Here is a 12,204-nt window from a genome sequence, read left to right on the forward strand (position 1 = left end):
AGCCTGCATGCTTCCTTCCACCTCCCACATCTTCACACTCATTCTGAAAACTTGCCCTTCCTAGCTCAGCTGTTTGTGGATTAACCCTACTTTCACAGCTCATTTCAGCCCCACAGGAAAAGGTGGTGGTGTTTCTCGAGGCATTTGTGGTTCCCCTGTTACAGGTCCTGGCAGCGGGAGTAGGACTTTTGCATCAGAACACCAAAGAGAACTCCTTTTCCCTCTTATCTGCTGTCAGTTTGTGATTCACTGGATAAAATGCATGAATAAAACCTAAAGTCCTGTTTGATTTTTCAGAAACGGAAACAGAAAAGATCCCTGTGATGCGTGGACAGTGGTTTATTGATGGCACTTGGCAACCTCTGGAAGAGGAGGAAAGTAACCTGATAGAACAGGAGCACCTCAACCACTTCAGAGGCCAGCAGCTGCGAGAGAGCTTCGATATGGAAGTTTCACAACCTGCTGATGGGAGGGAGGGTAAGATTGTTTAGATCATTATTTTTATATTATGTTCATCTGGGCAGTTGGGGTCTGTTTTTCTTAAGTTTAAGAAGGCGATCTCTGATGGTTTTCCAACCTACGTAGTGTGGAACTTAGTTATAAGCATCAGTTTTCTCTCCATATTTTCAATGCATCACAATATTGTAGGATTTCCTACTGCAGCGCATTTGATGTATGCTGTAAAGTTGATATTCATGGATAAATTTCTTGTTCCCATCTCCCTTTACATTTGCTATCTTTTAATTGTGTTTGAAACCTGACTTGAGACTGAAATCTGTTGATGGGACAAGAAGAGTCAGTGTCCAAATGCGAAGTGGCTATTAGTTCTCTGGCCAGCATTCCTAATTCTGCCCTAGAGGGAGTATCAGTTTTACAGATCCCTTTTCATTTTCCGTTTGTTGGCTTGGAGAGATTTTTTTCAACAATGCAGAGAGCAGTTAAGTTTCCTGTTGTTTCCTGGAGATGTCACAGCCTCGCACCTCACAGGGTTCCTCAGATACTTTCCACATGGGTTGTAATTCTTTCCCTTCGTGTTGCTAATAATTCTGAACTCTTCCGACTACAGTCCCTCTGTGATCAGGGATACCATGTTCCAAGAGATCTCAAGAGAACTGGTTTTGTTTGGCAAACCTATTACTTTAAAGCTAAGTAGTCCTGGATGAACTTAACCAGAAATTCAGATATCAGTGCCTTTTCTAAAACTAAAGTTAAAATTAAAAAGCTGTGTATACAGTCACTTCCAAATGAAGTGGAATACATGTAAAACCACCAGTAACTTCAATAGATTTTTTTTTCTTTGTGGTAATAGGAGAGTAGCAGGAAAATTATAGCTATCAGTAGGTGTGAAAAGTGGTTTTGTCATTATAATATGCTTCCTGATAGTTATCTGCTCAGCTGGCGTCCATGATTGCCATCTGCATGTGACACTGGGAGAAAATTCACAACTTGAATTATTATACAATTATAGAATGGTTTGGGTTGGAAGAGACCTCAAAGCCCATCCAGTTCCACCCCTGCCATGGGCAGGGACACCTCCCACTGGATCAGGGGCTCCAAGCCCCATCCAACCTGGCCTTGAACCCCTCCAGGGATGGGGCAGCCACCCCTGCTCTGGGCATCCTGTTCCAGGGCCTCCCCACCCTCATCATGAAGAATTTCTTCCTAATGTCTAATCCAAATCTTCCTCATTCCAATTTAAAGCCATTCCTCCTCACCCTGTCACTCCAGGCCCTTGTAAAAAGTCCCTTCCCAGCTTTCGTAGAGGGAGGGACTTCCCCTTTCAGTACTGGAAGCTGCTCTAAGGTCTTCCTGAAGCCTTCTCTTCCCCAGGCTGAACAACCCCAACTCTCTCAGCCTGGCCTCAGAGCAGGGTGCTTCAGCCCTTGGATCATCTCTGTGGTCTCCTCTGGACCCCTTCCAAGAGTTCCATCTCCTTCTTCTGTTGAGGCCTCCAGAACTGGATACAGGACTCCAGGTGGAGTCACAAGAGCAGAGTAGAGGGGCAGAATCCCCTCCCTTGCCCTGCTGGCCATGCTGCTTTTGATGCAGCCGAGGATGTGATTGTCCCTCTGGGCTGCAAGCACACATTGCTGGCTCATTTCAAGCTTCTCGTGAAGCACCCCAAATCCTTCTCCGCAGGGCTGCTCTCAATCACATCATCATCATCCAGCCTGTATTAAAGCTGCGGATAGCCCTGACACAGGTCTTAGGACCTTGCATTTGGCCCTGTTGAACCTCACGAGGTTCACACAGCCCCACTTCTCCAGCTTGTCTGGGTCCCCCAGGACGACATCCCATCAGGCATTACGGCTGCACTGTAAGATCATAGAATCATAGAATAACCAGGTTGGAAGAGACCCACTGGATCATCGAGTCCAACCATTCCTATCAAACACTAAACCATGCCCCTTAGATGAGAGTTATCATGTTTCTGTTTTATACTTGTATTGAGGAGTAGAGCTTGACATTTGCCACTTGAGTCTTTGCTAAAGAACAATCGAGTCTCATGACCATGTAACCCCCTAGATGAGATGCGCTGCTGTCACAGTGCGCGTGGCTTCCAGGGCTGATTTGTTGTTCTGTTGCTCTGTTGATAGGTGGACAATGCTGGGTTTTTTTAGGGCCCTCAAATTCATTTGTCCAGTGCTTGAGTTTTAAAATCCGCATAGCACAAGGCTTTTTTGTTTTGTTTGTCCTTCTTACAGAACATGCAAGATGCATTATTTGAGCTTAATATATGCAAATTAATATCAACACAAGATGTAAGGTGGCATTTTATCTAAGTTCTTGGGCTCACTATTTTAGATGAGGCAAACTTCAACCCTTAAAATACTGCAATATCTGAGATGTTTGATCACAGTGAGAAAGGTTTATAACTGTGCAGAACTGACCTGCCTTGTACTACATCTACCCAGGGATTACACTTAAAGACATTACTACTGTAAAATAATTCTGTAATATTTCTGAGGAAGGCCTGGGTTAGAACAGTTGTTCTTTGAAGCAGTATTTCAGCTGAAACCACTTTGAAAAGAATACAAAAATGGGTATTATAACACCTTTTTAACACTCAATAAGCTTAAAACTTACAGAATAATGTAAGATTTAGAAGCTGCTCTTTGTGCATATGTAGACAGACAGCGAGTTCAGGACCCACCTAAAGCAGTTCATCAGAGGAACAGCGTTTTTAAGTGATTTCAGTAGTGAGAAGGCCATAAAACAAGACCATGAACTCAGATCATAGCAGATGCTTAAGAGTTCTCAGACCAGATATTTTCCTAACAGTATTTAACCACAATGAAGGCAATGATATTCAGGCCAAAAGTTTCTTGATAGAGAGTCAAATTCACTAATTCAGTGTTGATTTTTCTCTTACTTTGCAACTGGAGCCCACGTACCCCTTGCTGTGAGCTCCTGGAGCCGTTAGCAGGCAAAGAGCGGGTGCCCAGCACTTCAGGTCAAGGATGGACAAGCAGCTTTTGTCCTCCAGTCTGACTTTTAGCTGGAGGTTCAATCTGCAGGACCCACAGCTGCCAGGTACATGGTAAAACTGCTGTCCCTTGCCTTTTGTATAGCAGGACTGGTGCCAAACAGCAGAGCAGGAACAGCAAGCTCTCAGTGTATTCCTGGGGAGGTAGTGACAGGAGATAATTCCCACTGCTCCAGGCTGGCACAACACCTCCAGGGATAGGGAAGAATATTAGCATGGAATATCACTTTCTCGTACTGGCATAAGTTACTGGAGCATAGAGTATTAGCTGCTAGTGGTGTTGGTGAGGGGACAATGTCATCCCATTGCATTTCTCCCCCTCCAGCAAGCTAACTGATTTCAGGTAATTGCAGCTTATTGTCTTCATGGATTCAGAAGCCAGGCTGGAGCATCTTGATTTCTTATTGGATTTAAACATACTCTCTTGACTATATCAGGTTTTTGAGGCTAGAACATTTTGAGATTAAGAGTGTTTGTATTAGTGAGGGCTCACAGTGTGGTAACACAGAAGACGTAGATTAGGACTTTACTTTCAGCCTTGTTCAGGAGCCCTCCAAGAAGCTTGTAACTGAGTTACCAGCGACTAGCACTCCCCTGTTGTTCAAGTGGTAAGAGAGCTTCTTACTGCTCACATAAACTCACCTACTCCTTAGAATCATAGAATCACTTGGTTGGGAAAGATCTTTGAGATCATCGAGTCCCGCCATACCTGTCCACTACTAACACAGATCCCTGAGCACCTCATCTGCCCGTCTTTAAATGCCTCCAGGGATGGGGACTCCACCACCTCCCTGGGCAGCCTCTGCCAGGGCCTGAGAGCCCTTTTGGTGAAGAGCTTTTTCTTGATGTCTAATCTGAACCTTCCCTGGTGCAGCTTGAGGACATTTCCTCTCCTCTGTCCCTTGATACTTGTGAGAATAGACCAACACCCACCTCACTACAACCTTCTTTCAGGTAACTGTATACAGCGGTGACTTCTCTGCTTAGATTCCTTTTCTCCAGGCTAAACAACCCCAATTCTCTCGGCCCCTCACATAACCCCTGGTCTCCAGCCCCTTCCCCAGCTCTGTTCCCTTCTCTGGACGCGCTCCAACCCCTCAGCGTCCTTCGTGTAGTGAGGGACCCAAAACTGAACACTAGTTTTCACTTACCTCAAAGTATTTCTTCGATAATCACACAGCGCCAATACATAAGTCCCTGAAAAAGAACCTTTTGGATTGCTGTGCAATATTTCAATGTTCTCACAAGGCATGAAACAAGGTGATTGAATGCTTCGTTAAAAAAATTGGGGGCTTACCTTACCGTCAAGGGGAAGCTCAAGGGCAAACCACACCTGCTGTTCCATTTCACCACAGAAAATAGCTCCTTGAGGGCTTACAGAACAGGGTAAGAGTAGGATGTTTTGTCTAATCGAACATTTAATGATGCTCTTACACTCTCTGAGGAAAATAGTAGAGCTGTGTTAGAAATGGAGTGGGTTTTTCTTCTAATGTTAAGTGTATATTTAAGAGAGGTTGCTGTGTTCTACCTGGTACAAAGACAACACTTATTTGTGCTTTTCTACATGTGAATGCAAAGGCGCTTGCTGAGCCTGGTTACACTGTGTTCCTGCTGTCTTCTGCTGATGCCCTTAGCTCTGTTGTGATGGCATAACTGTTTATAAAGACTGAAGAAATTGAGTATGGCTAATGTGACCTGACACTTCTGCTACAAAACCAGTTCTTTACGTGTATGTACTTTTTCAGAAAACGTGCCAGCTTTTTTTGGGGAGGTGGGGGGGTTAAAAATGATAATACTAACAACAAAAAATTACATCCCTTTTAAAAACTTTACTTTGAAGCTCAGTGTTTTTACTTTTAGTTTCCTACAACTTCCTCCCCTTCTCCCTCCTTTCTTTGTTCAAATGGAGAGGACATAACGAAAATTCAGATGCTGCATGTGTTAAACGAAAGCGTTCCCAAGGTACAGTAATTGGAGATTTCTTTTTTTTTTTTGTAGTGCTCCTGGCTTAGCATACTTTAAATTCTAGTGTGTTTATATTAGTTAAATGTGTTAGATTTACATGCTCCTTCTCCCCGCTCCTGTTCTCCCCCCTCCCATCTCACAGGAGCCAGTAGTGATCACAGAAGGCTCAAAAGCACTTCTCACCAGTCTTACTCTTCTACTATCAAAGCCAGTAGTGATTAAACTTCTACTGACTTTAGCGACTGTGGAACTGGATTTAAACAGCAGAAAATCCCTGAAAAAAAAGAAGGCAGAAAAGGTTTTCAGACAGTATGGATCCCTTCTCTGGGCTTTAGCCCTGACTGGAGTGGCAGTGCCTTTGTGGAGGAGATGGAGATAATATCAGCTCTTCACCTTTCAGAGATGCTTTCCTCTAGGTTGATTTTGACTTGAGCATCATCACACTCCAGCAGAAGGGAATCGCCCTGTGCTTTGTGCTTGGCAGGCAGATGATAGTACCAAGTAAAAAAAAAAAATAAAAACAGTTGCTTACCTTAAAAGGTATTCAGTTTTAAACTGTTGGCTCTGTGAAATACTGTGTTCAAGTGCCATCTGCCTGCGCTTGATGCTGGAGGTGTTCAGCTCCTTAAGCACTTGAGCTGGGAGGGTGTTTGCAAAAGCAGCAAACAGGCAATGTGTACATCCCCAGCTTCTCCATGGGTTTTATGCTGTAAGCTCTCTGCTCCTTAGTTTTTGTTCCAGTTATTTTGACTCACAACGGGTTGCTGCAGTCTAATTGAGATCAGGTTCTTAGAGGCTTTAGAAATATGTATTCTGTATTTTAAGTTTACCTCTTCAATTTTCATGTTTAAACTTTTCAGAGGGATTTTCCCCTCTGTGTTCATCTATCTGTTGGACGTTTGTGTGAGAGTAAGCCTTCATGTCTTCAGCTGAAAGAAGTCCTTTCTTGATTCTTTTCCCTTTCTCTGTGCTTCTCTCCTTGTTTTTGCGTGGCTGGCTTGCTCCTCCGTAGCATCAAGCTGTCTTCCATCTACAGTGAGATTATACCTCCCACATATATGTACTCTAGGTGTCTGTCTTGGTTGGTATTTCTGAAAAAACATTTCATTTCTAGTATCTGACTGCAAGGAAACCCCAAATTTCATCTCATCTCCATGGGCTTGGCCTTCAATCCCAAACTAGAAAACTAATCAGTGTGCGAAACACCTAGCATTTTCTGCAGCCGATAAGATGCACCTAAGGAGATGTCTACTAAAAAAAACTGTGCCTGTTGTCAGTGTCAGAAAAGTAGTTCATCTGAAAGCAAAGCTGCGAGAAGCCTGGTCCAGAAGAAGATTCCTGTCCTGTGGTTTTACCACAGACCCTTCATCTTCTGTGCCTGACCTTCAGAGATGCCATAGGCACAGTCAGATCTTGGTGAAGCTTGGCAGCGTCCTAGTCTGATGCCCTGGAGGGAATCCGCAAAGATAGAAGGCGTGCTTCTGAACAACGCAGGACATGAAGAGCGTTCCCCTGTGCCAGACCCACTGCCTAATCTGAATTCTGCAACGTGGCTTCCTCAGCCATGCTACGAAATGACTTGGTGACTTCCTGACACTCGGTGACATCTCTTGATGAGAAAAGCTCCCAAGTGGTCTGTCAGACCAACTCTGCAGCATGCAAGATGTTTATAGACAGTCATTGTTCTGCAAAGAGAATGTAAATCATGTTATCTTATCATCTTGAGGAAAACGTAACTTTCTTTTGCTTGTGTTCAGTTTCCAGTCACCAGTGGCAACCTTTGTTATCCCATACCTGGAGGGCACAGTTTGCATAGTTTTATCTTTTTGGTGGATGCTCATTTCCAGAGTGCTATCAAATCATCTCCAAAGATGTTTTTCTTGTTCCCTGCCTCGCTATTAACACACCTTGGGACTGTCCACAGCAGCAGAAGCTCCTTTTCATTGGGGTCTTGCGAGTCTCTTCACAGTCCTTGGTGCAGTGTTTGTCCTCATAAGGAGGTACCTTAGTGCATGGTGGGTTTTTTTTTTTTACTTTGCGAGTGTCTGCTGTGCACGGTGACGGTGACCACTGTCCCAGCCAAGCTTGCGCATGCAGACGTGGCTTTTGGATTGTGTCTCTGACTGATCTCAGCCAGGCAGTCCTCTCAGCTGGGTTTCTGCCATGCAAATCTGCAAGGCTGTACCCCTACTCTGCTTAGGGATGTGATTTAGCAGTGGACAGGTACGGTTGGACTTAATGATCTCAAAGGTCTTTTCCAACCTAGTGATTCTATGATTCTCTTTCCAGACATTGTCATCACTGGGGCAGATTCTTATGTAAGGACAGAGAAAGCACAATAGTCATCAAGTGGGTGTCACTTCTGTTTTAAAGGGATATTCTTGCACACCAAGAGAGCCTGGAACTCGGGATGATAGGGTTTCCCTTACTTGGGGATTTCTGTTCCACAGGTGGAACAGGTTGCCTAGGGAGATAGCGGAGGCCCCATCCCTGGAAACATTCACAGTCAGGTTGGATGGGGCTCTGAGCAACATGGTCTGGTTAAAGCTGTCCCTGCTCCTGCAGGGAGGTCGAACTGGATGACCTGTAAAAGTCCCTTCCAAACCAAAGCGTTCCACGGTACTACAGTGGACATCTCATCCAGGGTCTGAGGGTGAACAGACCTCCTAATTTTTATATAAATTTAAAATGGGGAGACAAAATCTCATCCCACCTCAGTAAGAGGGTGGGTTGGTCAGTGGAACAGGTGCATAAATTCTCAGGTGGACTTTTTAAACAGCCCATCCCATGGGATTTCAAAACAGTGCCAACGTGGAGCAACCAGCTTTGTTTGGTTTGATCCAGGTGACTCTTGTTGACTTTTAAAGGAATGTGTCTACTTCTGGTTGGTAAGATAGACACACTGGAGGTGTTATCCAGACTTGTGCAAAATACTTCGCTGGAGTACCTGGTGTCTTTGAAATGTCCTGCAGCCGTGGTTTTTCTTTACTGGTGATTTGGTGTTTGCTCAGGAGCATGCAAACAAGGATTCAGAAGCAAAGAGGTGAATGTGTTGGTAAAGAAAATTTACCAAGAGATGCAAAATAAGATGTAAATATGTCAATTAGACTGGCAAAATCTATCATCTTACTGGCAAGTTGGTGGAGTCTCTGAAGAGTGTTGTGCACATGCACGTTCTGGATCCTGCCACTTCCCTAAATACTCCTGACACTTTGTGGTTGAAGGAAAACTGAAGAGCAAGAACAAGCACATGCTTTTTTCTTTTAATGCTGGGTAGAAAGGCAGGGTGTATAGTGCAAGTGCTGTAAAAAATACAGCTGAGCTTGAATGCAATGTGTATGTTAACAACACATCTCGGAGAGGTAAGCTACTCTGTTGTCAAGAGACAAGGAGTTACAGTCCTGCAGAAGGTTGCTGGGAGTTTTGTGTGGTGCTTGTGATAACAGTAGAGAAAATTTTCCAGGTTCCCTTTTGAAGGCATTAATAAATATGCAGAGAAATAGTGTTGGATATTTCATTTGCAGTTCCTCAGTGCTTGCATGTCTTGTAATTGATTCTGATGAGTTCTTCAGCATATGTGTTTGTTTAAAAACACAATAAGAGTAAAAGTTAGGAATCTGTTCTTCCCAAGGGAAAATAGTTCATGCAGGGTAGGGAAAGCTTTTTTTTCTGTATATTCTTTCCAACAGAGGGGCTGGACTTGATTCCAGGGTGAGTTTGAGAATCACTCCTCCCCAAACTGCTGTTCTTCCACTGGTAACTCAGCCACGGGCCTCTCTGTCTCTCCCTCTGCATGTTTTGGAGGTTGAGCACAGTGCTCTCCAAAGGCATCAAGCTTCTGGCTCCTCTGTCAGATTCAGAAGAAACGTACTCGGAGAGGGATTTTACAGAATGCAGATGGAACAGCTCTTAAAGACCTGCTGGACAGTGCATAAAAAGTTTACATGGGTCATGGAACTGAGGATGGAGGAGATTGCTGAAGCATCTGCAAGGAGGTCTCTTGCCTTTGCTGCTAGAATATGTGCCTGTCTCAAGACATTACAATCTCTCTTGTGTTGTCTCCAAGTCTCATATAGGAAAATTTGCTAGGGCACTATGATGCTATGAATTTCCTTTCCTTCTCCAGCTCTAAATTGAGATTTCTGGACATGGACTCACCTCTGTGCCTGCGGGGATGTTTATGAAAGCATGTTCACTGAGTTCTCACTAGATTGCTTCTGCTTCTCAGCTGTAAGACTAAGCTGATACCTCTGCTCTTCAAAGTCAGGCTTACTTCCACTCCTGTCCTTGCTCTGTCAATTTAAAGCAGCAGTATAGTCATAGAATCCTAGAATGGATTGAGTTGGAAGGGACCTTAAAGCCCATCCAATTCCAGCCGCTCTGCCATGGGCAGGGACACCTCCCACAGGGTCAGGTTGCTCCAAGCCCCATCCAACCTGGCCTTGAACCCCTCCAGGGATGGGGCAGCCATGACTTTCTGCCTTAACCTGTGCGAGTGCCTCTCCACCCTCATCATGAAGCATTTCTTCCTGAGGTCTAATCTGTATCTTCCCCCTTCCACTCTCCTCCATCCTGTCACTCGATGCTCTTGTATAAGGTCCCTCCCCAGCTTTCCTTTCAGCACTGGAAGCTGACTCAAGATCTCCCCAGAGCCTTCTCTTCTTCAGGCTGAACAACCCCAACTCTCAGCCTGTCCTCGTAGCAGAGATGCTCCAGCCCTTGGATTATCTTCATGGCCTCCCCTGTACCTGTTCCAGTAGTTCCGTATCCTTCTTATGTTGGGGATTCCAGTCCTAGTTATTTTTTGTGAATCAGTTGTTCACTGTAACAGAAGGGGGTAATCCTCTTCTAGTCCCCTTGTTCCTTACAGGCTTAATTTAGTTTTTCATCAGGCTATGTCAGGTCTATCTGCCTTGGCAAGGAAAAAAGAAGTTCTGCAGGAGAGGGGTCACCACATTTAGGTTACTGGGGCTGGTTTGTGCTGTAGCAGTTAAATTACGAAATTGTGATGGCTCAGGCTTTCTCAGAATGTTTTCTGTAGCATATAGAAAATTAATTCAAGTAGCTTCATGTAGGAAGCAGGTGAGAGCTCCACTTGTTATGGAAAGAAACAAACCCCAAACAACCCTTCTGGGTGTTTTCCATGACTTTAAACTTATTTAGCTAGACCAATGACAGTTAAATGACCCTCTTTTGGGTTACAGGACTGTTGTTGTCAGCTCTCCACATGTTGTGTCTGCTTCATTAGATGAGACCTAAGAAGCAGGTTTCTAAATGTAGGTGAGATCTGAATTACTAGTAACAAAGTTGTGGCACTGCTTTGCTCAAGCAAGCTCAAAGCCTTATATGAGAGATTCTGACTTGTATTATAACGTGCCTGCTCTGCTTAATCCTGACAATCAGGCAGTGTGTCATGAGGTTGGTCCCAGAGCTCAATCAGTTCCAAATCTGGAAAACACAACAATTGCACGAAAAAAAAAAACAAAACCACCAAACACTAGAGCTCTTCTTAGTGGCTTTTGAAAGAGCTGGGTTCTTTTCTGTGCCAGAAATTACTCATTCAGAGGCTTTCCCATTGAAATCTATTTCCAGCTCTTAGATGTTTCTGAAAGGAGAGAAATACAATGGAGCCTTCTAGTAATGGAGCCTTGAAAGTTCCTGTAATGCACTGTAGCCTCAGTCATAACCAGGGATCTTGCTGTACAGACACAGGAGAGAGAAGTTAGGAGTAAAATTGCTCTTTTTCTAGCGATGAGAGTGCATGGGGCAGCCACCTGGTCACCACACAACCTGCATTATTTCAGGACGTGTTGCTTTGCCTCCCCGTTCTTTTTGTTTTCAGCTAAAGGAATATTTTGGAAACCTACCATCCCACGAGGGTGGGAGGACAATGGTGTGAAATGTTCTCAAGGGTGGTCTCTGAACTGCTGCTTGTCCTGCTCTGATTAATCCTAAACATAAAAACTTTTCAAGGTAAGGAGCAACATAGATTTAGGTGTAAATGGAGCTCTTATGTGCAAATTACTTTTCTCTCTCTGTATTTGATGAGGCTTTTTTTTTTCCTCTTGCTCATCTGAATTAAACGTTGTTCCTTTTTGCTGCAGTTATTCATAGTCTAAAGTTGAATTACAAACATGTGGACTGGCACAGTGTGGATGAAGTGTATCTTTACAGCGATGCAGCGACATCCAAAATTGCAAGAACTGTTAAACGAAAGTTGGGGTTTTCCAAAGGTAATATTGCTCAGAGTTTGTAAAGAATGTTGTAAGTACCAGTCTTTTAAGTTTGTTGCTTTAATGCTAGAGGGAGGTTTCCAGCGTGAAGTTTTAATATGTGACTAAGCCCAGTTTGGCCCCTGCAGTTGTTACAGAAGGGTATATTGGGGTCCTTAGGCTGTTGTACATAGTTGTAATTAGATGTGAGTAGGCTATAACTTATTTTTATTGCGTATTTTATCATTATTTTTAATGCAGCAGTCAGAATTACATAATAAGTACATGAAAATCTGACAGCAGCAGCTACAATGTAAGAATTGTTCCCTGTGCAACCTTAACTTTACCGCTGTGTACTTGCATCCTCTGATGCACTCCTTAAATGTGTGACCATCCCATCCCCTCTCGTTAGCTCTTGCTTTGTTTCAGTTCATTAACAGACATATGAGAGGAGGGGTGAAGCCTTTAGACAGCAATTGTTTCCAGCAGGAATCCAGGCTCATTTAAACTCCAAACTACCAGTTATAAGGCTGGCAAGGC

At 44.0% G+C, this 12,204-nt stretch overlaps 1 protein-coding gene across 4 annotated transcripts in view; it reads left to right on the plus strand.

Moving 5' to 3' along the window:
• Nucleotides 1-279: 279 nt before the first annotated feature.
• The window catches only part of DDHD1 (DDHD domain containing 1), a 42,208-nt gene continuing 30,283 nt past the window's right edge, over nt 280-12,204 (plus strand). For 2 of the 4 annotated variants that reach the window (XM_069856840.1, XM_069856841.1), the window contains exons 1-3: nt 280-477; nt 5,348-5,449; nt 11,557-11,685. In XM_069856840.1, coding sequence (XP_069712941.1) covers nt 324-477; nt 5,348-5,449; nt 11,557-11,685 — 385 coding nt within the window. In that variant the 5' untranslated portion in view covers nt 280-323. Of the gene's footprint in view, nt 478-5,347; nt 5,450-10,749; nt 11,426-11,556; nt 11,686-12,204 lie in introns of those variants that run through there. The other 2 variants (XM_069856842.1, XM_069856843.1) reach the window with 2 other exon arrangements.

Source organism: Phaenicophaeus curvirostris, chromosome 5 (assembly GCF_032191515.1).
Source record: "Phaenicophaeus curvirostris isolate KB17595 chromosome 5, BPBGC_Pcur_1.0, whole genome shotgun sequence".
Classification (NCBI taxonomy): domain Eukaryota; kingdom Metazoa; phylum Chordata; class Aves; order Cuculiformes; family Cuculidae; genus Phaenicophaeus; species Phaenicophaeus curvirostris.